General features: G+C 54.5%; 1 protein-coding gene and 1 long non-coding RNA gene across 3 annotated transcripts in view; one reads left to right on the top strand and one right to left on the bottom strand.

Moving 5' to 3' along the window:
* Nucleotides 1-238: 238 nt before the first annotated feature.
* Nucleotides 239-6,085, bottom strand: LOC148221930 (uncharacterized). The gene is made up of 2 exons (XR_015807280.1): nt 6,046-6,085; nt 239-5,097 (listed from the first exon to the last, which is right to left on the bottom strand). It is a non-coding gene; the product is annotated as an uncharacterized LOC148221930 (long non-coding RNA).
* A 55-nt stretch (nt 6,086-6,140) lies between these two features.
* The window catches only part of ABCA3 (ATP binding cassette subfamily A member 3), a 30,879-nt gene continuing 10,856 nt past the window's right edge, over nt 6,141-26,163 (top strand). The window contains exons 1-18 of one of the 2 annotated variants that reach the window (XM_014888550.2): nt 6,141-6,181; nt 11,026-11,127; nt 13,912-14,176; nt 14,791-14,918; nt 15,022-15,187; nt 17,272-17,531; nt 18,218-18,334; nt 18,839-18,959; nt 19,775-19,948; nt 20,558-20,739; nt 21,866-22,012; nt 22,335-22,464; nt 22,986-23,140; nt 23,889-24,044; nt 24,336-24,546; nt 24,832-24,982; nt 25,229-25,327; nt 25,476-25,668. In XM_014888550.2, the coding sequence (XP_014744036.1) occupies nt 11,074-11,127; nt 13,912-14,176; nt 14,791-14,918; nt 15,022-15,187; nt 17,272-17,531; nt 18,218-18,334; nt 18,839-18,959; nt 19,775-19,948; nt 20,558-20,739; nt 21,866-22,012; nt 22,335-22,464; nt 22,986-23,140; nt 23,889-24,044; nt 24,336-24,546; nt 24,832-24,982; nt 25,229-25,327; nt 25,476-25,668 (2,709 nt within the window). In that variant the 5' untranslated portion in view covers nt 6,141-6,181; nt 11,026-11,073. Of the gene's footprint in view, nt 6,182-11,008; nt 11,128-13,911; nt 14,177-14,790; nt 14,919-15,021; nt 15,188-17,271; nt 17,532-18,217; nt 18,335-18,838; nt 18,960-19,774; nt 19,949-20,557; nt 20,740-21,865; nt 22,013-22,334; nt 22,465-22,985; nt 23,141-23,888; nt 24,045-24,335; nt 24,547-24,831; nt 24,983-25,228; nt 25,328-25,475; nt 25,669-26,163 lie in introns of those variants that run through there. The other variant, XM_088174686.1, reaches the window with a different exon arrangement.

Below are 26,163 nucleotides of genomic sequence, written 5' to 3'. Positions count from 1 at the left end.
TTTATGAAGTCTTGCAATTACCATTTTAATTTTTTAAACTTTCTTAAGATGTTAATTCTTGATCATAGCTCTATAATTTTGTTGGTGGTTGCCTAGGGAACAGTGACCTGATTGCATTCAATTTGGGGAGAGAAGAATCCATGCAGTAAACAGAAATGCAGGGTGCTTTAAAAAGTCAGACCCCATAAATACAAGAAAAACTGAGAAAACAGAATGATAGGGAAAGGCAGACAGAAAATACTGAGAAAACGCAATTCTTTAAGATTTATTTCAAGAGCCACCAAGCCATCATCAGAGAGGAGAAACCTCCATCCTACTTAGTGCTGTATTGAAAGTAATAATTAGCAATAAAAAAGAAACTCATAATAAATAGATGAAAAGGGAAATAATTAACAAATTTCTCCATTTCATAACTGGTAATTTGCATCAGCAGGGCAATCTGGGTGCCTGCAGTCACTCCATAGGAGATTGCGTCTGCAGCATTGCACCTTTCGCCTGCTCTCAGCAGGAATTTTCTCCCTCTTTCCTACCTCAGGCATTGAAAACCAGTCTGGATTTTGGGCTGCAGAGGGCTCTGACTACTGGACAGCCTCTGGAGCAACCTGCAGTACACTGCCCTGTTCCAACTTCTCTAAAGCAGTGGGTTAGATCAATTTTTAACTTTCCCTTGCTCTCGGAAGAGGGAAAAGTGTAGATTCTTAGAAGACCTGTCTCCCTGTGGCCTTTGTATGCTGAGGATGGTCTGACAGAGTCACAGAATATCCTGATTTGGAAGGGACCCACAAGGATCACTGAGTCCAACTCCAAGTCTGTGCTGCTGTGCCTTCTGGGATAGTGTAGACAGCTGGGGTAGCAACAGAAAGATCCTTGTCTCCTCCCTGCAGGAGTTTCCTTGGTGCCAGCTCAGTTATGTCTCCTTTATCTCACCCCTGGCTTCTCAGCACACTGCCAGCAGTCCAAACACGTGACTTATCGAATTCAGGTGCTGGCAGAGATCTTTGAACTTGACAGAATGCCCAAAGCTGCCAGTTCTTCAGCCTCTTAATGAAATGAGGCTGTTCCTTTTCATTTACACAACTCTTGCATCCTGAAGTGATGCCTCTTGAGAAGCCATGCTGGAGTCCTGGGAGAGGCCTTGGAACCCTTTCAGCTCCAAATAGCCAATCCAGCAGCTTTAAGAGGTCTTAGCTGTTGGCACACCCGTGCGAAGTGGCCCTGGGGCCACCAGCTGCCTCTCTGGGTTGAAGGGACAACTAGGCTGCCTTTGGGCAGTGCAGGCAGAGCCTGCCCAGGTGTCCCAGCCCATGCTGCCTCCCCAGCTCCCACCACAGTGGGAGGCTCACCCAGGCACAGACGAGCAATAGTAGTTGAAATTCCCAGCCACATCTCCTCCGTGCTGGTGGTGCACCAGGGTCTGTCAAGGGCCTGGAGCTCTGTAACCCCCAGCAGGGACACAGGGACACCCTGGGGACACTTTGCTGGAGGCTGGTGTGGGCAGAGACTGTGCCAGCTCCCTGCAGAGCACTGCCAGGGAGATAACACTTGAGGAGAGCAGGGATTGGGAAGAGCAGCAGGTATTCTGGAAAGCTTCCTCCCATGTTATCCTTCCCAGCCCATGGAGATTTTCCTGTGTCTGAGCCCTCCGAGGGGAGTCTGTTTCACTGTGCATCTTCCCAGCACTTAAAGGGCAAAGTGATACACCAGGAGACTCCAGCCTGGCAGCCAAGACTGTGGGGCTGCAGGCTGACGTGCCTTGGGGTGAAAGGAAATAGAGAATCCACTCTGGGGAAAAGAAGCCCAAGAGATCTGGCCCTTGGCAAGTCTGGGGGGAGCATGGGAAGGTGTTGGATCCACTCACCCACTTTAACCAGAACCACCATCCTGGCATTTTACTCCTGGGCAATGGCATTCCAGGGGAGAAAATGCCAGTCCCAGAGCTGCACCATGCAGCACTGCAGCAAAGTAAAGGATGGGAAGAAATGAGGACAAGATGGAAAATACTCTCAGCAGAAGTTGATATGTCTGTCCCTGCACCACAGCTCCCAGGATGTGTCCAGGGAAGCCCTTGCTGCATGTCCCTGAGCCACCAGCTGCTCTGGAGGAAGGTGCCACCGAGCATCATGGGGTGTGTGCCCTGCTCACGCTCCTTCCTCCCTCGCAGCGGGGACCAGCAGGAGGCTGGGATGGAGGGCAAGGAGCAGTGCAGATGTGGTCACACAAGGACAGCGCTAGTGAATCCTAGCCAAAATCCTCGCCTGGAAACTAACGAGGGTGGCAGGGCTATGGGGAGAGCAGAGGAAGCGAAGGGGGAATTAATCAAGTTCCTCTTCCCAATATCTGCATTTGGCTGCTGGCTGAGAGATGAGGGGCCAGAGCACCCTGTGCCAGGCCCACGCTGGCATGGCTGCCCTAGGGACTCACTGGCATACCCCCCCTCACCCCAGCACCCCTGCCAACCTGTCCTGCCTTTTGGATGGGGAAGGGGGAGGTCCTTGATGGACAGAAATAAGATGGTTTCGAGCCAGCCAGCACCTTTAACACAGGTTAAACCCTGAAACCATGTATGGGGTGAGCAGGGCTGGGGTTTCTGAACCTAGATGATCTGAAGCAGCAGGACGGATGTCCCCATTGCTGTTGACAGGATGGCCCCTGTGGCTGTCCCTTGGGAATAACCCCATGGAAGATGGGGATGACAAGAGCCAGCAAGGAAAGGTGGTGGAGGAGCCTGAGCCATGATCTCAGGGACACAGATGCCAGCAGCAGGCAGCAGGAGCAAGGTTGACAAGTTTGGCACAGGGGCTGGTTCTTCCTTCCAGGGGCTGATGTGAGAGGTCAGAGAGGAACATCCCCCAGGCAAGTGCTTCCCCACTGCCTAATCCCTGCTGTCTCCTCTGCCTGATCCACAGTGCTTAATTCCTCACTGCCTGATCCTGCCTTTCTCTGGGTTTCTCCCGTGTTCGGCTGAGTCTCCTGCACACTCCCAGCCTTGGGTGTGAGCTGAGTCACTGCAATGCCACTGCACCTCATTGCAACATCTCCTGTCTTCTGTTCTAGGCACCATGAGGAGCCTGTAAATACTTTCTTTGGCAAGATTTTTGTTTTGATCTAATGGCTCAGCTTCCTTCAAAGGCAGGCACGGAGAGGCACTGTGTGAGGCAACAGGGAAGGTCACAGGGAGAACTGAGGCAGCTGTAATTGGGGAGGATCAAACCCAGGCTTGAGCAGGGGTGTGGACAGGTGGCTCAGCCCGGGCTGGCGTGAGGCTCCAGCGTGTCACCACAGGCAGTGACTGTCCCAGATCCTCCCCAGGCCCATAGCTACCTGTGACTACTCAGCTGGCTGCTGGCATCACGTGAGACACGGCCTGGGGCCTGATGACGCAGATGCTGGGCAAGGCCACACCATTCCCGAGGTGGCCACAGCAGGATGCCATGCAGAAGGGTGACACGCGATGGGGAAGGCAAACAGGGAGAGGATGAGCCCTGAGCCAGGCCATGCCTGTAGGGAAGGCATGTGCCATCCCCACGCCTGGCCAACCTGCATCATCCACGTCTCAAAACACTCGTGTGGCTCTGCTGAGGGACAGCTCTGAGCCAGGCAGCTCCTTCCTGCCTCTGAGCACTGTAATGAGCTTTGCTGTGTGCTGCTAAGGACATGAGTGTGAGCAGAGAAGCTTTGCTGTGGTCTGGTGGCTGCTCAGTCACCCATGGGAGACAGCTTCAGTTCCTCTGGTGTCTGTGGAACCAGCTGGGGGAGGGCAGGAACAGGGCTCCCAGCTGTAGCTCTGAAGACAGGCACTGGGTCCAGGTCTCTCCCAGTGCAGTCAAGTGGGAGATGGGGTCTGGGTAGAGGTCAGACAGTCAGAACTTCAACTGCAAGCACCCCAGCTGTGACTTCCTCCAGGTAATTTTGGCTTCTGGGGAGCCAAAATTCAGCTTTGGCTACTGCCAAGATCAAAGGCACCAAGGTGGAGAGTGAGGTCTCCCAGCTCAGGGGGTCTCAGCAGTGCAGTCACAAGTGCCACTCTCTGTTTGTGCAGGCCTCATTTAACACCAATGCTGCTGATTCCTGCTCCCATACCCAGATACTTCACCCTTGCCCTGGTTCTCAGTTCATTTCCTCTTCTTCCAGGGCCAGCCCGGGTCCAGCAAGTGGCTACAAATCCCCGAGATCAGAGAGGAACACAGTTTACAAAGCAGTCATATTCAAAGCCATCACTGTGGCATTCAGCTACATGGAGACCCCAAAAAACTATGGAATCATAGAATTATAGAATCATTTAGGTTGAAAAAGTTCTCTAAAATCAAGTCCAGCTGTTCCTCCAGCACTGCCAAGGCCACCACTAAAATATGTCCCCAAGTGCCACATCTACATGATTTTTGAACACCTCCAGGGACTCCACACTTTTCTCAGCAGCCTGTTCTGATGCCTAAATTCCTTCTCTTTATCATGTGGAAAAAGACAATGGCTGGGGGCCAAGGGGTACCCCATGTTCCTTGTTCAGTAGAGCTGCCTCGAGCCACGGTTGTCCTTGTCCTTGTTGCAGTCCCCTTTCCCCACCCTTCTCTTCCTCCTTCTTCTCCCCACACTGTGCAAACTTTCCCCACTTTGGTGTTCTCAGCACCAGCAGCACCTTCTCCTGCCAACTTGGCAGCCAGTGGGCAGGATGGGCAGGGCAGCCAGACACCAGCAACTGCGACCCCACTCCATCACCGGCACTTTCATCCTTATCTGGAACATTCCACCTGACCCCTGGAGTGGTCCAGGAGTGCCACATTCCCACGCAGGGGAGCTGGCACCTGCTTCCAAAAACCAGGGCACCAAGGCAGGGCCTGGTGTGGAGTGCTGCTGTTCGGGAGCGGGGTGGATGGACAGATGGACATGGCAGCACTGACCCTGCACCAGGAACCACCACGGCCGCTCACGGCACCGCCCCCACAGTGCGTGTGAGCTCCTGTCACGGACACGCGCGGCCCCTCACGCACACAGAGCCCTACACACACATGGCCGCTTGCACACACTTGGGTGTCCACGTGTGTAGAGGGAGCAGAAACCGTTTCTGAAGCAGAGACCATCTTTGAATCCCTAGAGAAGGCCCTATGGAAAACGATACATTAAGATAAGAAATTGTTTGCTTAGAGTGACTAATACCAAGAAGCATCTCGCCCCCCTGTAGACCCCTGTGATTTTAGTGGTCCATTTTCCTTTTAGATAATTGGTCCCTTTTTCCCCTAAAGTCCTTTGTAGATTGGTTAGTTATAGAATTCTGTAGTTTATTGGTGCAAAATACAAAACCCTTAAACCCTATAAAAAGACTCCTTAAAGCCCCACCCATTGGATTTTGCCGGACCAGACCCCCCTCGTAGAAAAAATAAAAACTCTATGGAATCTCCTGAATCTCTTCCTCTGCTGGCTCGAAAGCTGCCTTGCGAGCCTGATTTCTATTCGGGCAAGGCTTGCAAGATACCTTGTTGCCGAGAACTGCCTGGGCAGTTTCGGGGTTTCCCAGAGGCCCCCTCCACCGGCAACACAGGTGGGCACGTGTGAATGTGTGTATCGCACACCTGGCGTGCAATGCCCAGTGCATGCACACACGGCTGTGCAACGCCCAGGTGTGCTCTCACACAGTGGCACAGGTGCGCGCACACATCCATCCACGTACACCTGGCACACGTGCAACGCCTGGGGCACACGCAGGTGCACAATGCCCTGTGCACACACACATGCAATGCCCGGGGGTGTGTGCACACACTGAGAATTCACACCCAGAGGGACGTGTACACACACACTTCACAGAAGTTCACAGTAAAATACACGTCACGCACACACAGGATCACACACACGGGCACGTACACTCGGACACACATACACATGAACGCACGCGGCGCGTACGTGTGCAGACGGACACACGTGTGTATACATACACATATACACACACACGGGCACGCACACATCTATATGAGCACACAGCGGTGCACACGGACACACGTGTGTATGTATATAATATATATATATATACACACACACACATATACATTTTCTCACCCTCTCACGGTCCCGCCCCGCTCCGGTCCCAGTCCCGCCCTCTCCCGGCGCGTGCGCGGTGCCGCGGTCCCGCGTCGGGCGCGGGCGGGGCCGGACGGAGCCGGAGCCGGAGCCGCAGCCGGATCCGCCCGGCCCGGTGAGTGAGCCGGGGGGGGCAACGGGCGCCGGAACCGGCCCTAGCACTGGGGATGATGGGCGCTGGGGGGTGATGAGCACCGGGGGTGATGGCAGCAGGAGCGGGGGGATCGGGCGGGGCGGGGGATGCGTGGGGCCGCGGCCTTTCGGCCGGTCGGCAGGGCGGCCCCGCCCGGAGCTGCGGCAGCGCCGGGGCCCTTGGCCGGCTCCTCCCGCTGCCGCCTCCGCGCTCCGGCGCGGCTCGGGCTCGATGCCGGCGGTGGCTGCTGCGCGGGCCCGCGCGGGTCGCGTCCCCCGTCGGCTGCAGCGGATGGAGGCGGCGCCGCGCGGGATCCGCCGGGGATGCTCGGCCGCGCTCCGGCAGCCGCGGGCGGCTGCGCACGGCTGGGACCCGCCGGCATCCCGGGGGACCTCGGGCCACCCCTCCCTGCCGGGGAACGGACACGGGGCTGCAAGGACCGAGGGGGCATGTGCTGGTCCCTCTGCGCCCCGGGGCCCTGGCTCGGTATGAGAAAGTCTCTTATGTCAAGACAGACCTTGATGGGCTGGAGCGTGTCCAGGGAAGGGAACGGAGCTGAGAAAGGGTCTGGAGCACAAGTCTTATGAGGAGGAGCTGGAGGAGCTCAGCCTGGAGAAAAGGGGGCTCAGAAGGGACCTTCTCAGTCCACAACTCCCTGACAGGAGGATGCAGCAGCTGGGGGTCGGACCCTGCTCCATGGGGGCAAGTGATGGAACACGACAAAACAGCTTCAGGTTGTACCAGGGCAGGTTTAGGTTGGAAAATTTCTTCATCGAAGGTGTGGGTCAGACACTGGTACAGACTGTCCGGAACAGTGGTGGAGTCCCCATCCCTGCAAGTTTTCAAAACCAAGTAGAAGCAGAAGGGATCTCCCTGTCCTCTGCTCACAACTGCCCAGGTGGCCTGTCCTGCCCAGCCACTTAGCAACTGCAGGGCAGGAACAGGGTTGTACAAGGGTCCATGAGAAACCCGTGTGTTGGGCTCCAGACCTTGTTCTTGCTAAATCCATGAGGCCAGTGAGTTTGCAGAGTTTGTCATTTTATGGGCAACTGCAAACTCGCTGGGCAAGCCAGCAGTGTTGTTTTTAAGGCAAAGGGATTGACCATCTCTTGCAGCAGCTTTGTCCCCCCTCTCCTGCTGCTGCCCCAGCACAAAGGCAGTTACAGACACAACCATGGAGCCCATCAGGCTCCACCAACCCATTCCCACTGCAGGGCAGCATCTGGACACAAGCCAACTGCTCTTTCTGCAAACAGGATCCAGCCTCAGCTCTCTTCTTTATTTCAAGGCCTGAAGTTCCTGTCTGGGTCAAACCCAGACTCACATATCTATCAGGCAGTGGGTGTTGGGTTTGTAATGGGCTGCATGGTCACTGGTCCCTGCAGCACCCAGCACCCCACCAGCCTTACAGCATCTTAGAAAGTTTTATTATTGTTTGCACAATCAGGGTGAGGTTTTTCTGGTCTGGCTGTGTCGTGACTCCCAGATCTCTCTGAACACTGAGAAGGTGAAAACACACCAGCAGCGAGAGCTCTGTGTCACTGAACACTCATGGCTGGTCTGGTGGCTGCTGGCCTTGGTTGCTCTTTGCAGTGTCTTTGGGACTTGCTGGACGCACCCGCCTTGGCAATCACTTGCTCTTCCTGAAAACAGTGGCCAAAAAAAGTCCTTGCCCTGCTATGGCTGCTTAATTTCCAACACAGATACTGTGGGGAACAGAGAGGAATTTCCTGCTCCAGTGACAGTATGGGACTGAAAGCTCTCACCAGGTGTGTGATGCCACCACCCCGGCACCGCGTGCTCCTCAGCTGTGGAGGTGCAGGCACCTGGCAGCTCATCTTGTAGGGGTGACACGGTGTCTCTGTCAACCGGTAGGAAGAAATGCCGGGTTTATATTTAAAAAGGCAACGTCTGCCATTTCCAGGGCTGGTTTCTATGGGAACGGGACATCAGAAGAGCAGAAATGCGGTGTGTGCTCTAAAATAACCGCCAGCTCCCAGGAGCGTGTGGCCTTTGCTTGGCCCTTTCCACTGAGGCGGTGGCCGGGCACAGCCACCTCCCAGCAACGAGGCGGTGTGGAAGTGGGTCAGGAGATTGGATGCTGTGGCCTTGATCCCTGCCAATCCTCAGCCTGTCTTCATCTAAATCCACCAGAACAGCTCTGGTCCAGGCTGGCAGCTGGTGCTACCACTTTATCCAGTACAGCTCGATACTGCAGCAGGGGCTGGTCAGCACCAGGTGGTGAGGACCAGTCTCGTATCCACTCATGCAGGCTGTGGGCAGGCTGGAGTGTCTCCTTCCTCACTGACCTCCCTGGGGATGGCTAGGGTGTGTCCACACTTATGTATTCAGGAGACCCTTCCTCTTGCTGTGGTCAGATGCAGAGAGCAGGGAGGGGAACTGGGTTGTTCTCTCAGAAGCTGGTGGTGGACACATCTCTCTTCTCCCATATATTTGACCCTGGCTCTTGGTGGGAAATTCAGTGTTATCATGTAGTGCTTCAGGTCAGGCAGGAGCATCTCCAGCAGGGACAACCCAGTGTGCCACCCATGTCCTCCTGCAAGGCACATTGGTGCCTCCGAGGTCATCATCAACCTGTGGCACTCAGCCCTCCCTTCCTGCCCAAGATGGGCCCATCTGAGCTGCCTCTGATCATGGACATCTCAGGGGTGACCCAGGCAGCATCTCCCAAAACAGCTTTTCTCTTTTGGGTTAGAAGAAAAAAAAACATATTTTGGATAGAGCCTGGAAGACCATTTTTACTCTCAAATCCAGTAAGAACTTTTTAAACTTAGCTTCTTCCTCCTCTCATCCTTCAGCAAGCAAAACATCCAGAACAAGTTTTCTTGGAACACTTAAAAACTTGGAAAGTATTTATTGGCAATACTGGAGTTTTCAGTCTTTGCACAGTGTTTGTGTTACCCAAGAGCTGCTTGACATTTTCCCAGCAGCCGTAAGATCCATGGGGGCAGTCGGGGGGGCAGCTTGGGTTTGAGGGTGCGGCAGGGCGAGCAGGATTTGGGATGTCTGCGAGGGCAGCAGCCTGCTCCTGCCTGACCTGCAGCATTTGTCCTCTTGAAAGTGAGCCACAACTTTGATTCCCTTGGTCTGCTCTTGATTCCTTCAAAGGGGTGCATGGCAAAGATTTCTGCTTGGGGGTGGGGGGGCTTATTTGGGGGAGTTTCAGATGCTGCTGTGTGTGGGCCTGGGGGACCTGCTGAGGGATCCTGTGGCACAGCATGGACTCTTCTGCTTGGCCACATGTGAGCCAGAGGTCAGCTGGAGACATGGCACTTTTGTGCAGCGCTTGAAGGTGCCTTTGCCAAGTCTCCATTGCTATTCCTTTCCTGCTTGCTCTGCGTGGGGGTTCTGATGGACTTTTTGGGGCTGAAGCATAAGATCTCTTCTGCTTTTTCCTGCCTGGAGAAAGAGCCTTGAACACAGATGTCCCTGCTGTTGTGGGAATCTGTCTTCTGTGCATGGAGTGGCAAAGAGACAGTGTTTTTTTTGTGCTCTGAGAACACATCTGGGTTTAGCATTGGGGCTGGGAAGGTGCTTGCAAAACCAGGAGGAGGCTTCTGGGTTTAGGGTTGAGCCTGGGAAGGTGTGTGCCAGGGCAGGAGAAGGCTCCTGGGTTTAGGGTTGGGGCTGGAAGGTGTGTGCCAAGGCTGGAGAAAGCTCCTGGAGAGCTCAAGGAGCTGGTAGCAGAGAGCAGGTGAGGCAGGTGGATGTTGTTGCTGTGCCTGCCGCCCTGTGTGAGTCTCAGGTTGCTCCTGCTGCAGCTCTCTTGTCACCGGAGCTGTGCTCGCTGTGTGCGTTCACCAGCCCGGGAGCCAAGGTCGGCAGGCTGGGCCAGCAACCTCCCCTTCCCTTACTGTGGCACCCTGAAACCTCTGCTGAGGTTGCTGCATCCAAAGAGCTGATGCCACCCCAACCAGGGCTGGGGAACGTGCTGTGGAGCATTTTCCAGGGCGTTGCTCGTGGGTTATGTGCCTGTCCGTGTCCCTGTGGCAGCTTTCAGTGCTGCCAGCTTTGGAGCACCGGCTCGGAGCTGGCCCCGGCCGCTGCCCGCTGTGATCCTGTCGGGATTTGTCGTGCTCAGAGGTTGGCACTGCTCGGTGGGGGCTGCCGAGAGTCCGGCAGCGCGGGCAGGAAGGCTCTGCTCGTGCCAGGGCTGCCCCTTCCTTCTCCATACCGGTCTGCAAGCCCAAAATCCCAGCCAGTGGGACAGCACTGCTCCGTCAGGAAATGCCACTGCAAATGGAGACACAAACAACTTGAAGGGATGGCGAATGCTTCCCGAGAAGGGGAGGAGGTGGCGGGGGTTCGTCCTCAAGCACCGACCTTCCGCTTGTGTTTCCCTGCCCTTTTCTCATCCTCGCCTCTCCGGGCAGAGTTTCTGCTGGGAAAGCACCGGCGGTGTTGCAGAACCAAGCCTTCACACGGCAGGAGGTGGAGGCACAACTTGGAATCTCCACCCATCCCAAAATAATGGGCTGTCAGGGCTTTGATGGCCTTCCTGGGGGTGGTGTTTGTGGTTCTGTAACCCTGTGTTGCAGTTCGAGGAAGGCTGCTGGGAAGGACCCAGGCTGGGTATTGAAACAGCCGCCTCCATCTCTGGGAGCAGCCATGCCAGAACCCGAGGGCTCTTACTCTTAGCAGAGGGAACACAGTGGTTATTTTGCCCTATTTGGGGCCAAGCCAGCTGCTGTGGCACCAGGCTGGAAGCAGAGAGCTGCCCTGGGCTGGATGGGGTGTGGGGTGCTGCTCTCCTACTGCCCAGCTCCACCAGCACCTGGCACTCACGGCTCTCTCCTCTCCTCCAGGGTCCTGCGGAGCAGAGGTGCTGGCACTGAGCCCCTTCTGATGGGAGGATGGTTGTGCTCAGGCAGTTTAGGCTGCTGCTCTGGAAGAACTACATCCTGCAGGTAGGCTGGCACTGCGCCTGGGGGGCTGCTTCTGACACCGCTAAATGGGGGTAGTACATCAGAGCTTGCCCAGCCTCTGGCTCCTTCAGGACATCTCCCCCCTGGACAAAGGGTATCTCTCACAGGAAAACTGGGTTATTTGTGCACGTGGTGTCTTTCGTGCTGGGCGGTGGGATCTTATGGGTACTGCTATGTACTCAGTTTTCTTGTCCCTGGCATCCCCTGCCTGCTCTCTGGCAATGAGCTCAGTTCCCATTCTCCTGGGACAGGGTAACCCACACCCCACCCATGTGACAGTGGGGGTTTTTGAGCTGTCTCAATGAACAGCCTCCCTTGGGAGTGCCATGTCTCCAAAACCCACTGGAGCCCTGAGGCTTTTTCCTCCATTGCTTTCTATCGCTCTCAGGAGAAGATTTTAGAGGTCTTAAAAATATTAAACCACTGGCACCCACTGCCAGCCCACCTCCCACCGTGGCAGCTGGGTGATGCTGAGGGATTTGAGGAACTCAGGGCCGGCAGATCCCGGCTGGTGCTGGCCAAGGCCGCAGCACCTTTAGCAGCGTGCGGGTGTTCCTGGGCGGGTGCTGTGGCTCTGCTGGGACCCAGAGCCAGCCCTGGCAGAATGCAGGGGAAGAGGAGGGAGCAGGGGTGGCTGCAGCCTGGCTTTACGCTTTCAATTACCTGTCTGCAGCTCAGCACAGCGTTGCTGTAAAAATAAACCAAAGGAAGAAGGAAGTTCTGGCTGCACCCAACCTTCTGGCAGGCACAGAACAGGGCGCAGGGCTTGGAGGGGACAAAAGGGGCTGTCAGCAGGGCTGATATGCAGCCAGGAGCATCCCCCATCTCCTCTTCAGGAGAAAAGCGTTGTTTTCTGGTGTGCTCCAGGGTGGGGACACATCTCAGCGTGTTTTCCAAGGCCACAAGCTGACTCGGGTCTATGTGCCGGGATACAGCTAAAACTCCTGTTCTGATAAAGACGCAGAGCTCCTAAGTGACCCCACCCCGCTGTGAGGATGGAGGCTGGCACACGTGGCTCTCCAGAGCTGCTCCGGCCAGGCGGAGGTGGGGATTATGGATGAGTATCTCTGTCACTTCTGGAATACAGCGCTTGAATGACTTCTGCCGCAGGGCTGGTGAATGTGTATGAGCCTGCAAGTTCAGGGAGGCAGAGAGCTGTTCTGGAGGCAGCCTGGGAGATAGGGAGAGGTTCAGTACCATAGTAAATCAGCTGGGCTGCCAGGGCTGCATTATAAACCCATCACACATCTGCAGCGTTCGCTTTTATGAGCATGGCTTGGGAAAGCTCCTTTTTCCCTGCCTGCCCAAAGTTGCTGCCTCCTGTCTATGCTGCCAGGGCTGGCTGTGGCTGGAGCAGACTGTTCCTCCCAGGGGAAGCCCCAAGAGGTGTTTTGGGCTTTGGCAGTGGGTGCTGAGAGTCAGGGTAGTGGTAGTCCCTGTATCATCTCCTGACAAACTATCCAAGATCCCATTCACCCTGGCTCCTGCAGGGCTGCCTCCCTTCCCAGGATGTCCAGGCTGTGCTCAGGGCTCCCTATACCTGCCCCACTTGGAGACTCTGCCCACCTGAGCCTGCCCACTGGCTACTGGATAAAATCCAGTTGCTGAGACAGCAAAGCTGTGAGACTAAAACTCCTCTTTCCAGCCTGGCAAAGGGGAGGGTGGAAAATCCCCATGTCTTTTGAAGCCCAAATTAGCCAGAGGCCTCAGAAAAGGTTAATGCTGCTGCTGCTGCTCCAGGCACGTGCTCTAAGTGAGCAGCCATGAACCTCTGTGGCCAGGGACATATCCGAGCTGTCACGGCTGAGGCTGAGTATGCTGTGCTGCTCTTGAGCCTGGCCTGGGGTGAAGGCAGCTCAGTTTGCAGGAGGAAATCATGGAATCCCAGCGTGGTTTGGATTGGAAGGGTCCATCCATCCCACTGCCTTGCCATGGGCAGGGACATTTTCCACTAGACCAGGTTGCTCAGATGACCACAGTTCCCGTGGGACACCAGTTTGAAGTCCTAATGAACATGTGTTGGTGAGGAGTGTTACTAGCTAGGGGGCATTGTACAGGAGGGGTAACCCTGGGGGAATTGAGGCACGAAGGTCCAGAGTGCAGGGTTTGAATTCATTCTCCAGTTGTTGAACCTCAATTAAAAAAAAAAAAAAAAAAGAGCCACTATGTGTAGTGCAGTAGTGGCTTGGGTATTCCCATGAGTGTGCTTGCTGTGCTGTAGCCAGAGGCTCTGCTGAGCCCCATCCTGGGATGCAGAACCCATGTCCAGCTGCCTGTAGCAACTCAGCTCCAGCAGGAAAAGTTGTGCTGGTTCCAGCAGCATTGCTGTATATGGCGGAGCCCCAGGGCACAGGGAAGGAGCAAAGGACCAGCCTGGGTCATTCTACCCAGCAGCATTGTGAGGAACGCTGTGATGGAGGCTGGTTTGAGCTGGAGCAGTGCTTAGGGTAGGGGACACCTTGACTGGAGAGTCCTGAAGGATGTGGAAACCAGCACAGCGTCATTCCCGGCCTCTGGAAAAACCCAGGTTGTGAAACCTTGTGGAATGCAAGAATGCTATTGCTCCTTGGTGTTCTCCTGCCCTGAAACTTGTAACTGTGTGCTCATCTACCTTCTGTGTTTGCATCTTCTTTTTTATCTCTTGAGAGAGAGAGCATGTACTAGGTATCTGTGTATTGGTAGATATCTAGATGTCCGTGTATATACAGATACATAATATATTTTCTATCCTTGCCCCCATATTTGTGTCTTTCCCCTGGCCTGCAGAAGCGGCAGATCCTGGTGACGGTGATCGAGGTGTGCCTGCCGCTGCTCTTCGCCGCCATCCTGATCGCGCTGCGGCACCGTGTGCACTCCGTCAGCCACCCCAATGCCACCCTCTACCCCTCTGAGTCTGTGCACGACCTGCCCAGCTTCTTCTCCTCCCAGCATGCCAGCAACCCCTGGGAGCTGGCCTATGTCCCCTCCAACAGCAGCGCGGTCCGGAGCATCGCCGAGGCAGTGGAAAGAGCTCTGCCCATCAACATCAGAGGTGAGCAGGGCTGGGGCTGCCCCTTCCACCTCAGAATTTGGTGTGAATTTTTACTCTGGGCAGCCTGGTCCAGTGGAACGTGCTCTTGCCCATGGTCTTGGAACTGGATGGCCTTTCATGTCCCTTCCAGCCCAAACCATTCTGTGACTAATTCTAAATCCTCATGTTCCTGGAACACCATTTTTTTCTGAACTTCAAGGCTATAGTTTGATTTTTTAACTTTTTTCCACTAAAATGACAGGATTTTGGGCTGCCTTTTTGGTCTCATTGCAGTTTCCATTTAGAAAAATATCACTCTAAAACAGTTAAAGAAGGGGGCAGCACTTCCCTGTGAAAGGGTATTTTTGGAAATCTTTTGGCACAGAAAATTTTAGCACTTAGTGTTCCAAACTGTTGGGATTTTCTGTGGGAAAGCTGACTCCTGCTCTCAAGGAGGAAGAATGTCTGCATGGCCAGGATACACGGCAGCATCCTGTGTAATTCCCCCGTGTCTGACAGCAGGCACGGCACATCCCTGCTGTTCTGGAGCCAGCAGCGCTCCCGGTGATAGCTGAGCACAATGCAGGGTGCGTTTGCTGTGCCCCATCCCTGCATCTCCCCGTTTCCCTCCGCAGCCCAGGGCTTCCCCTCGGAGCGAGACTTTGAAGAGTACGTCAGGCTGGACAACCGCTCGGGCAGCGTGCTGGCCGCCGTCGTGTTCCAGCACCGCTTCCCGCACAGCTCGGCCCCGCTGCCCCTCCAGGTGAGCGAGGGGAAGGCGGGGACAGATTCCCCCAGCCAGGTGTCACCCGGGTGTCCCCGCCGTCTGTCCCAGCCACCCCCGACCCTGGGCGTGCCCCTTGCAGGTGGAGTATGAGCTGCGCTTCAAGTACAGCCCGAGGAACGCCCCGCGGAGCGAGCAGACGGGGCTGAACCCCAACCTGGACCGGGACTGGCACACCAGTTACCTGTTCCCGCTCTTCCAGCTGCCCGGGCCCCGCGAGGCCAAGTTTGCTGATGGGGGCACACCAGGTGAGCACCCCGAGGACCTTTCTACAGCACCTGACAGGCTCTGAGCTTTTAAAGAAATAGGTTCATTTAAAGGAAATTAATAAATTCAGTTAATTGTAATGAAGTATTGATTTATATTTATGCCAGCCTTAAATTTATATCTCTCTGAGGCGAACAGTTAAATATTTGTTCATATTCACATTTGTTCAGGGTAACCCACACCCCACCCATGTGACAGTGGGGGTTTTTGAGCTGTCTCAATGAACAGCCTCCCTTGGGAGTGCCATGTCTCCAAAACCCACTGGAGCCCTGAGGCTTTTTCCTCCATTGCTTTCTACAACTCTCAGGAGCAACTTTTATGAAGCATATGTTTATTTTATATATATATACAAGCAGATGTTTAAATATTTATATAGATATTAAAATTTTTCAATTTACATATAAATCTTTATGAATACGTAGTTAAATAGTCATGTGTTTATATAGATGTTTATATTCCGTTTTACACATATATAAACAATTCATCAAATAATGATGCAATTTTAAATTAATATTTAAATATTAATTAATTATTAACTGTCGAGCTCCTTAATATTTATTTATATATTAATTAATTTGTCTTTATTTTGTTGAATTATTATTTATTACTTAGATACAATTGGGCTATATTTACAATTTTGTTGTATTCATTATAGCTATCCTTTATTTAAATTTTATCCTGTGACTTCATGGGCACTGCTTGGCCTCTGGGCACCTGTGCTGGGCAGGGTTGGATAAGAACAAATTTTAATGTGCGTGAATAATTTTAAAATTTAATATTTTTCCCATTTCGATTTTTAATGGAAATTTTATTTCACGATCCAAAGTGCCTAGTGTTTATTGTACTGCTTAAGTACTTGAAAAGTAAATAGAGCAGTTCTGTGGTTTGAGGTGTTTAAGGGCAGCCAAACCACTGGCAGAGCAGGAGCCAGCAGGGACATTATTGGAGCTGGTGCTGGCTTAGGACTGGATTTTTGGGAACTTCTCCTGTGGTAGCAAAGGGAATATTTCGCTCAGTGGGATTTCTCCCTCTGTGTTCGATTGCAATGTTCAGGGAGAGTGAGGCTGAGGAAGTGGGCAAACAGGTTTTGCTCACGGTGTGTAAATAAAGCAGAGCCCCAGAGTGTTTGCTCAGTACATGAGTTAATATCAAATAAAGTTCCCAATCTCATAATTCCACTTTTATCTTCTCTCTCTATGGGTCATTTTAGCCGACAGACTTTCAAAGTGTTCATTTGGGGTTTTGTAAGAGGATTTAAGTTCCTATTCAGGTAACACTTGGCACCAATTCCACTTAAAAATAAACTATTTTAAATTTATTTTGTTATCTAAAGCTGTGTCAAGAGAGGTTTAGATTGGATATTTGGAAAAGGTTCTCCCCCTGGGGGGTGATGGGGCACTGCCCAGGCTCCCCAGGGAATGGGCACAGCCCTGAGGCTGCCAGAGCTCCAGGAGTGTTTGGGCAGCGCTGCCAGGGATGCCCAGGGTGGGATTGTTGGGGTGTCTGTGCAGGGACAGGAGCTGGACTCATGATCCTTGTGGGTCCCTTCCGACTTGGGAGATGCTGTTGGGATATGAAAATATTTTCAATGTTTTCTGATGCACAAAAATTTAAGCCACGTATGTGAGTCGCAGGATATACTTCTTCTCACTGCAACCTGTGTAGTATTGTTTACTCTTTTGGTTTACAAAGAAAAAGGGATGAAACACAAGCCCAGTGACTTGTGGTGGTGGATGGTGAGAGAGAATCTCCCCATTACAAAGTCACAGCTGTGCTGCAGTACAGTGACCATGAACAGAGTTTTCCTGGCAGCTCCTTTTAAATGATAGTTATTCGAGATGCTGGTTTGGTCTGGTGGAAGGCCCGTAGCACGATGTGGAACGAGATAAGATTTAAGGTCCCTTCCAAACCAAACCAGCGATTCCATGAATTTGCTGTGGTGTCAGTCCTCCCCCAGTCCCCTGTGTCACAGTAATGCTAATATTGCTTTTCCTCTGCACTCTGGGGTTTGGTCCCTGCAGACCCCAGACCCATCTCTGTTCCTGGTGTGGTTCTTGCCGGGCAGGTTATCTCCGGGAGGGATTCCTGGCGGTGCAGCACGCTGTGGACAGGGCCATCATGCAGTACCACGCCAGTGCCAGCTCTGCCAGCCTGCTGGACAACATCACCGTGGTGGTGCAGCGCTTCCCCTTCCCGGCCTACGTCAACGACCTCTTCCTCCTGGCCATCCAGAACCAGCTGCCGCTGCTGCTCATGCTCAGCTTCACCTACACCTCGCTCAACATCGTCCGTGCCGTCGTGCACGAGAAGGAGAAGAAGCTGAAGGTGAGTGCTGGGATGTGCTCCCCTCCCTCTGCAGCCTTTCCCAATGGATGATTCCTTTAGATTAGGAACAAAATCCCTGCTGGGTGTAGAGCCAGTGAGCAGGAGGTGGGGATGGCAGCAGATTAATGAGTCCTAGGGAAGAATGTTGCTAATCCTGCTGCCATGAGGAGCCTGGGCTCTCCTTGCTGTGCAGCCTGGCATGCTGGACCACAGGGATGGTGTTTCTCCTGGGCTGGGAGAGAGGGCAGCATGTGTGGGTTCAGAGTTCGTGCATTCAAGAGTTCAGCCTGTTGGGAGGAAGAGTTTTGCCTTTTGTGTGTAGAGACCCGTTGTGTGTGTGGTGTGGGGGCGGCTGGAGCTCAGCCATGTGGTTGCAGCAGCAGGGCTTGGCTTCCCCCAGGTGTTGGGTGTCTTGCCCTCTGCTGGGTGGCCCCGGTGGCACCACTGGCACCCTGCTCTGGGTTTGGGCTCAGCTCAGCTCTCTGGGGACTCCTGCAGTGGTGGCAGCTCTTGTTTGGGGAGGTGGGGGACACCATGCCATGCAGGTGGCTGTGCAGGACCACTCTGGTGGTATCTGGGGCTGCCACCTCTTTGCTTGTGCCACGGGGCAAAGCCACCTCCGCCTTGCCCCAGCCATGCCCAGGGAGTGTGGGTGCAGCCCTGGGTGACACCATGACCTCCCACAGGAGTACATGCACATGATGGGCCTCAGCAACTGGTTGCACTGGAGCGCCTGGTTCCTCATGTTCTTCCTCTTCCTCCTGGTGTCCGTGTTCTTCGTCACCGTGCTCTTCTGTGTCAAGGTGAGCCTCTGTCCCCAGGGCACGAGCTCTTTGCTGGCAAGGCACAGGGGTGACAGGGCCACTCTGCCATAAGACTGTCCTGGTGTCCCAGGGCTCCTCTAAAGACTAGAGTTTAGGTTTCCCAGACTGAGATGGGCAGTGCTACCCCACAGTTGCATGCATGGCAGGAGGGAGGTGGGGATTGGAGCCCCAGGGACACTGCATGCAAAGCAGAACCACTCTGCTCCCACAGCCTCTGGAGGGCGTCGAGCTCTCCTCTCTGCATGTGCCCACAACAGGGGAAGCAGGAGGGGGCTGTCTGGGTGCTGGCCAGGGTGTCCCCTGTCCCTTAGACCCTGCATCACATGATGGCAATCTTTATTTCCTCTCTCTGGAGTGATCTGAGAGTTTCTGGGTGTTCTTACTCACTCAGTTTGTCTCCTACACTTGGAGAGCATCGGGTCTGTACTGCTAAAGCCATGGCTGGCTCCAGCAGCTCTGGGCTTCACAAGATTTTCTTGGCAGGTGAGTGAGCAGGGAGCAGTGCTCACCAACAGTGACCCCACCCTGGTGTTCACCTTCCTCGCCATCTTCTCCATCTCCTCCATCTCCTTCAACTTCATGGTGAGCACTTTCTTCTCACGAGGTGAGTTTCCCCACGCTGCCTTCTTTTGTTACTGACCACTTCAACTTGTGGAGGGGGCATTTCTTCCCATTTTTAGCTGCACAGTATGTGGAAACGGGTGTGGGTACTGTTGCTTCCCAAACCAGAGCAGGTCCGAGGGCTGGAGGCCCTCTGCTCTGCAGCCAGGTTGGGAGAGCTGGGGGTGCTCACCTGGAGAAGAGAAGGCTCCAGGAACACCTCAGAGCCCCTTCCAGGGCCTAAAGGGGCTCCAGGAGAGCTGGAGAGGGACTGGGGACAAGGGATGGAGGGAGAGGACACAGGGAATGGCTTCCCACTGCCAGAGGGCAGGGATGGATGGGATATTTGGAAGGAATTGTTCCCTGGGAGGGTGGGCAGGCCCTGGCACAGGGTGCCCAGAGAAGCTGTGGCTGCCTCATCCCTGGCAGTGTTCAAGACCGGGCTGGATGGGATTTGGAGCAACCTGGTCTAGTGGAAGGTGTCCTTCCCATGGCAGGAGGTGGGATAAGGTGGTCTTTAATGTCTGTTCCAGCCCAGACCATTCCCTAGTGCTATGACCAGCTCCTGTCTTAGGGTCTCATCTGGCTGACTTGGCCCCAGACTCTGCTCTGGGATGGGCAGGGGGCTTCTGCAGCTGCCCCCCATGGGACTGGGGTCAAGCTCCTGCCTTGCTGTGGGATGTGGGCGTGGCCTTGTCCTGCCCCCGCGTAACCATGCTTTGTGCACAAATCTGGGATGTCCCTGGATGGGAAGCTGGTGAGGTGTGCTGGGTGCCATCGCCCTGACCTTTTCCCTCCTGCTTTTCCCCGTGCTGGCAGCAAATGTCGCAGCTGCTGCTGGTGGCTTCCTCTACTTCTTCTCCTACATCCCCTACTTCTTCATCTCGCCCCGCTACGACCTGATGTCCCACAGCCAGAAGCTGGCATCCTGCCTCATCTCCAACGTGGCCATGGCCATGGGGGCGCAGCTCATCGGCATGTTTGAAGGGAAAGGTGAGCAGGGCCCTCTGTTCCTGGGGAGAGGAGCATCCCCTTCCTGCCAGCCTGATTTTGTGGTGGGGTGGGACTGGCTTGGTGGAAGGATATTGGGGAGAAGAAGCACTTTCCTTCTTAGTAGAGCTGATTTCTCGCATATCAGGGCTCTCCAAACTTGTGCCTGTGCCCCTGGGCTGTGCAAAATGCCATCCTCACTTTAATTACTAAAGGAATTCTGTTCTAATGGATGGGAACCATTCCATTTCCTCCTTCACAATAGATATCTTTAATTTCTTCAATTTAAAAGAGTCTTCTGTTGGTTCCAGTAGAGCCATGCATTTACTAAGTGTGGCAGTAGCTTGGTGGCCTGTAGTGATAGAGGGGTAATGCTGGAGAAAGGATTGTTTCTTCCCAGGCAGTGGCAGAGAATGGCATGGAAGGAGCATGGTGGGGTGGGGAGCTTCCAGGTGTCAGTGCCTCCTTTCCCTCCAGATCCCAGAGCATCATAGAGCTGTGCAGGTGTTCCTGGTTACGGAGCAGTGAGCTGGCAGAGGGGCTGCTCTCTGCCAGTCCTGGAGAAGATGGTCCTGGGGATGCAGAGGTAGCAGTGTCCTCTGTGCCTTGCAGGGACTGGCATCCAGTGGAGGGACCTCATGAAGCCTGTCAGCGTGGATGACAACTTCACCTTGGCCCAGGTGCTGGGGATGCTGCTCCTGGACTCAGTGCTCTATGGTGTGGTGGCCTGGTACGTGGAGGCCGTGTTCCCCGGGGAGTACGGTGTGCCACAGCCCTGGTACTTCTTCCTCACGGTGAGCACTGCTTATAGCCCTCCCTGGGCTTGAGGGCTGTCACTTGGGGCAGTCACTACTTCTGTGCCATGCAGCAGGCCAATCTGATGGGCCAGGGTGGCACCATCTGGCCTCCAAAGCCACGGGGTCTGCAGCATGTCCTCCCCAAAGGCTGATGCAGATGTAGATTTTTACAGTGGATGAAGGTCGTCTTGGCTTTAAATCTCTCTCCCAGCATTTCCTGGCATGCAGGGTGCTCTTAAATGTCTCCAGGTCCAAGCAGAGGCACTGGAGAGAAGCCCCAGGTGGGAGCAACCAGATCCAGCTATTTGACACCCCTGAGCGCTGCCATGCAGACGGGCATGGGTGACCTGTGTCCCACTGCCAGCCGCCACATGCCAGGGGCTGGGTGACAACTGTCACCCCTTCAGCTGAGCTGCCCTTGCTCTGCCAAGCCAAACACTTGGCGTCACCCTCGCAGCTGCAGCTGCAGTGGGCACTGCGACTCCATGGCTCCACAGAGGATATGTTCGATTTGGATACTGGAGATGGATCCTTTGTTATTTGATAGAGAGGTTTTTACTTCTCCCTTCCAAATTCCCCATCCCAGAGTGGTTTCACTCCTTCTTGCAGTCAGACCAGGGAAACAGAGATGCAGCCATTGACAAAAGCTAATCTTGCATCCAGGAGTTACTCAGTTGTTATTCCCACCGGGATTTAAGGTCCCAAACACTTAGTTTAATTCCTAGAGAGCCAGGCCAAAAAAAAAGTGGCTGTAACTGCAGCAGGTGGACCCCAAGCTGTAATTTAGTGTTTCTCAGGGGTTTTGGAGGAGGGCTGTCATTGGCAGGATGATTCTACCTGGGTGATTTTACTTCTCAATGGAATTTTTTCCATGGAGATGAAGATGGGGAAAAGCTGCAGGCAGTCCTGTAAGGGAGAGATGGGGGAAGGCAGGAGGGCAAGAGGAGGTGTTCCATCTTGTCAGTCCTGCCTGCTGAAGATGTTCTGGTTGGTAATTCCCAGGCCAAGGAGAGCGGTCTGGGAGATCCCTGCGAGATTGTTGAGAGGAGGAGGGTGGCTAAGGCTGGGAAGAAGAGATGGGCTCTGCCTGTGCCTGATTTCTGTCTCTCCCTTCCTCTGTCAGCCCTCCTACTGGTGCGGGCAGCCCAGGACTGTTGTGGGGAAAGAGAAAGAGGAGGAGGAGGACCCCGAGAAAGCCCTGAAGAGTCAGTACATTGAGGAGGAGCCAGCTGACCTCGTGTCAGGCATCAAAATAAAACACCTATCCAAGGTATTGACTGCCCAGCAGGGCACAAACAAACCATAATATTGGTTTTGTAAAATCTGTTGCCTGCAGGCAGCTTCTATATCTTTTTGCTGCCCTAGGGTGGGGTATGGCTCTTCCCCAGAGCTGCATTTTGTGGTGGGATGAAGTGCTGGGTACTTAGAGATGCAGTGACATCTGTATTTAACTTGTTGACATCTGAATTTAATCTGAATTAGACCTGTTGTCTCCTGCTAACACCCCATGAGCATGCCAGGCTTTGCCTGCTGGGTGGAGCTGAGACACTTGCCTGAGGTGTAGCACCAGTTCACAGACATGATCTCTACAGGTCTTCAAAGTGGGAAACAAGACAAAAGAGGCAGTGAAGGACCTGACAGTGAACATGTACGAAGGGCAGATCACCGTCCTATTGGGACACAATGGTGCTGGGAAGACCACCACTCTGTCCATGCTCACAGGTAGGAGCATTCTGCTGTGGGAACTGATTGCTTCACCCTCAGAGGAGAGCTAGACCCTGTCTCTGAAGGTGGGGAGGGGTTTTTAATCTTCCTTGGAGCACCTTCAGTTTGCTGAGCTATTGGGCAGGAGTGCCAGGGTAGTGAGAGGGAGATGGAAGGAGCATGGAGGGATCTCTGCTCAGCCCTCCACAAGAGTGGGATTAGCCAGTGAGTGCTGGAGAGCCGTGAGAAGAGACGGGACCTGGTGTAGGATTGCTCTCTGTAGGCTTGCCCATGATAAGGCAGATAAGGTGGAACTAGTGTTTGTCATTCTTGAGCTGCTGGGCTCCAGGATACCTATTTTGGCACGATGGACACAGTGCCCTTCGATGGTCCTTTTCTGTTCTCTATTGCTCTGAGCAGCTCCTGGCAACTCAGGGGGCTCACAGGACCTTCCTGGGGGATGCTCATCAGGACCCTCCACATTTCCCCTGGCTCTTTGCCATTGGGGTCACCCTGAGCTGCTGTGTTGCTCCCCACAGGTCTGCACTCCCCAACGGGCGGGCAGGCCTACATCAATGGCTACGAGATCTCCCAGGACATGGTCCTGATCCGCCGCAGCCTGGGGCTGTGCCCCCAGCACGATGTCCTCTTCGACAACATGACAGTGGAAGAGCACCTCCACTTCTATGCAGGGGTGAGCCTGGCACTGAGCAGGGGGGCAGCCCTGGGGGAGGCTTCTGGAGGTGGGGAAGTGTGGTGAGAACTATCAAGTGGGTGCAAAAATGGTCAGAAGATGGAACATCTCTGCTGTGGAGCCAGGCTGGGAGAGCTGGGAGTGTTCACTTGGAGAAGAGAAGACTCCAGGGTGACCTTGGAGCCTCTTGCAGTGACTACAAGGGTTCCAGGAGAGTGATTTTTGACAAGTGCCTGGAATGACAAGACAACAGGGAATGGTTTCACACTGAGAGAGGCCAGGGTTAAATGAGATACACACAAGAAATTGTTCCCTGTGAGGGTGGGAAGGCCCTGGCACAGGTTGCCCAGAGAAGCTGTGGCTGCCCCTGGATCCCTGGAAGTGCCCAAGGCCAGATTGGATGGGGCTTGGAGCAGCCTGGGATAGTGGAAGATGTCCCTGCCCATGGCAGGGCAGTTGGCCTAGATGATCTTACAGGACCCTTCCAACCCAAATCATTCTGTGATTCCGTGATAAGCAGAACAGTCCTTGCATCCTCTTCCCACCTCATCTGCAGGCTGGTGGAGGAGTGGAGGGTCTCACAGAGCACAACTCCATGGAACCACCCTCCAGCTGTGCCAGCTCCTGCAGGGGTGGGCAGGAGTCCATCTCTGCTTCCCCGCTTTCCTGTCTGTGTGTGGAGGAGGGAGTGTGGTGGGGTTTGGCAGCCCTGCAGGTGTACTCATCCCTCCCTTCCCCTGTCTGGCAGCTGAAGGGATACCCACTCTCCAAGTGTCCTGAGGAGATCAACCACATCCTGAGGATCCTCAACCTGGAGGACAAGCGCCGCTCCCTGACCAAGGCTCTCTCCGGGGGCATGAAGCGCAAGCTGTCCATCGGCATCGCCCTCATCGGGGACTCCAAGGCAGGTCGCTTCGGTGGGCTCACCTCGCACCTGGGACCAGTGCAGGTCCTTGGGGTGGCTCTGAGGCTGTTCCTCCTCTATGGTGAGCCAGTGGGAGAAGCAAGGACAGCAGAGAACGGGCAGGAGCACCCCCACTCTGAGGGCCGTGCCCTGAGGCTCTGCAGTCTGGTAGCTGCTCCCCAGGATCATTGCTGTGAGGCCAAGGCTCCTCCTGGGCCCTGAGGTTGTCCTCTCCTGTGCTGCTGGGCCTCTCCCAGCCCTTTCTGACCTTCACGCATCTCCTCTGTGTAGGTGGTGATGCTGGATGAGCCGACATCAGGGATGGACCCAGCCTCTCGCAGAGCCACGTGGGATCTCCTGCAGCAGCAGAGGAGCAACAGAACCATCCTGCTGACCACTCACTTCATGGATGAGGCAGACCTGCTGGGGGACCGCATAGCCATCATGGCCAAGGGCGAGCTGCAGTGCTGCGGTTCCTCGCTCTTCCTCAAGCGCAAATACGGTACGGGAGCGGCAGCAGGCTGTGCTCCGTGGCTTCTTGTGGCCAGAGAGGAGCAGGAGGGGGATAGAGAGCAGGGAGGGAATCCACTGCTCCTTGCCTGATGGCTGGTTGCTCCCTGTCCTGCTGTTTGGCCTCTCCTGAGGCCCATCCCCACATTTGCTCTTGTATTGTGTCTGTGTCTGGTGCAAAGCGGTGCCTGTGCATCCCTCTCTGTTCCAGCCCCTTCCCCAGGCCGGGCTGGGCTGGGATTGACCCTCCTCTCCCTTCTCTCATGGCTCCCCCCAGGGGCAGGATATCACATGGTCATGGTGAAGGAGCCCTACTGCAACCTGGGGGAGATCTCCCGCCTCATCTGCCAGTACGTGCCCAACGCCACCATGGAGAGCAATGCTGGGGCAGAGCTGTCCTTCATCCTGCCCAAGGAGAGCACACACAGGTAATGGCCTTGTGCTCTGCTGCCCCTCCCTGGAGGGTCCCCTTGTCTTCACACTGTCTCATAGGCTTACTGGAAAGGGAAGCTGCTCCCTGCATCAGCGCTGGTCATGGAGAATGGGGTTAAGTTCCTCCTGCAGTGCTGAGGGTGGCACTCCAGCCAGCTGCAGGAGTGATGCCCAGAGGGTCTTTACTGCCGAGTGTCCCCTCCCATGAATGTGGGTATCTGATATGTCCCTTCTCTGCTCAGGTTTGAGGCCCTGTTCACAGAGCTGGAGCAGAGGCGGGAGGAGCTGGGCATCGCCAGCTATGGCGCCTCGGTCACCACCATGGAGGAGGTGTTCCTCAGGTAGGTGGAGGGGTAACTAGTGCCCTTGTGCTTTGGTGATGTCCAGCACAGCCCTCTGGGGCACTTGTTGGCTTTGGTTTCCCCAGCTCAGAACAGCTGTATCCTTGCTGGATCTCTATTTCATCACCTGCTTTCCCTCCTGGCACAGGGTTGGGAAGCTCGTGGACTCCAGCATGGATATCCAGGCCATCCAGCTGCCTGCTCTGCAGTACCAGCATGAGAGACGCTCCAACGACTGGGCCATGGATGACTCCAGCAGCCTGAGTGGCATGACGGACATGACGGATGACAGTGGGGCGCTCATCACCGAGGACTGCTCCAGCATCAAGCTCAACACTGGGGTCAGTGCATCAGGAACAGGGAGGGGACATGTTGGGGGAGGGTTTGAAATAGGGTTACCAAGTGGAGCCTCCCCTTCGGTTACTCTTGTTGCATGTGGTTTGGAACATCAAATTGAAAGATCAAGTTGGAATCTGCATCATTAGGACAAATGATTTTTCGGATTGGTCACTTTCACCGTCTTCATGTTAATCTTGGGGTCTAAGTTGCTCTTCAAGGTGATCTGATGTGGTTTTCCACCTGCTGTTGTTCCATCACTGGGGTTTTCCAGAAGGAAGATGAGAAAATCCATCTTCCTTTCCTTGCTAAGCTCGTGTTCCAGTTCCCTGGCAGCCCTTCATGCTCCGTTGCCTCAGTGCCTGTGATCAATATCGCTTGTCTTCTCAAGGGCACGTCTCAAAGGCAGAGGGGGAGAAGGATGTTGCTGGGTTTGAAAAGCACAGAAGGTGTTTGCAGAGGCGGGGCTGGGCACTCGCAGGTGTCTCACCCGGTTGCTC

The sequence above is a fragment of the Sturnus vulgaris genome, chromosome 16 (assembly GCF_052056855.1).
Source record: "Sturnus vulgaris isolate bStuVul1 chromosome 16, bStuVul1.hap1, whole genome shotgun sequence".
NCBI lineage: Eukaryota > Metazoa > Chordata > Aves > Passeriformes > Sturnidae > Sturnus > Sturnus vulgaris.
Note: the sequence above shows the minus strand (reverse complement) of the source record. Positions and strands in the feature narration are given on the sequence as shown.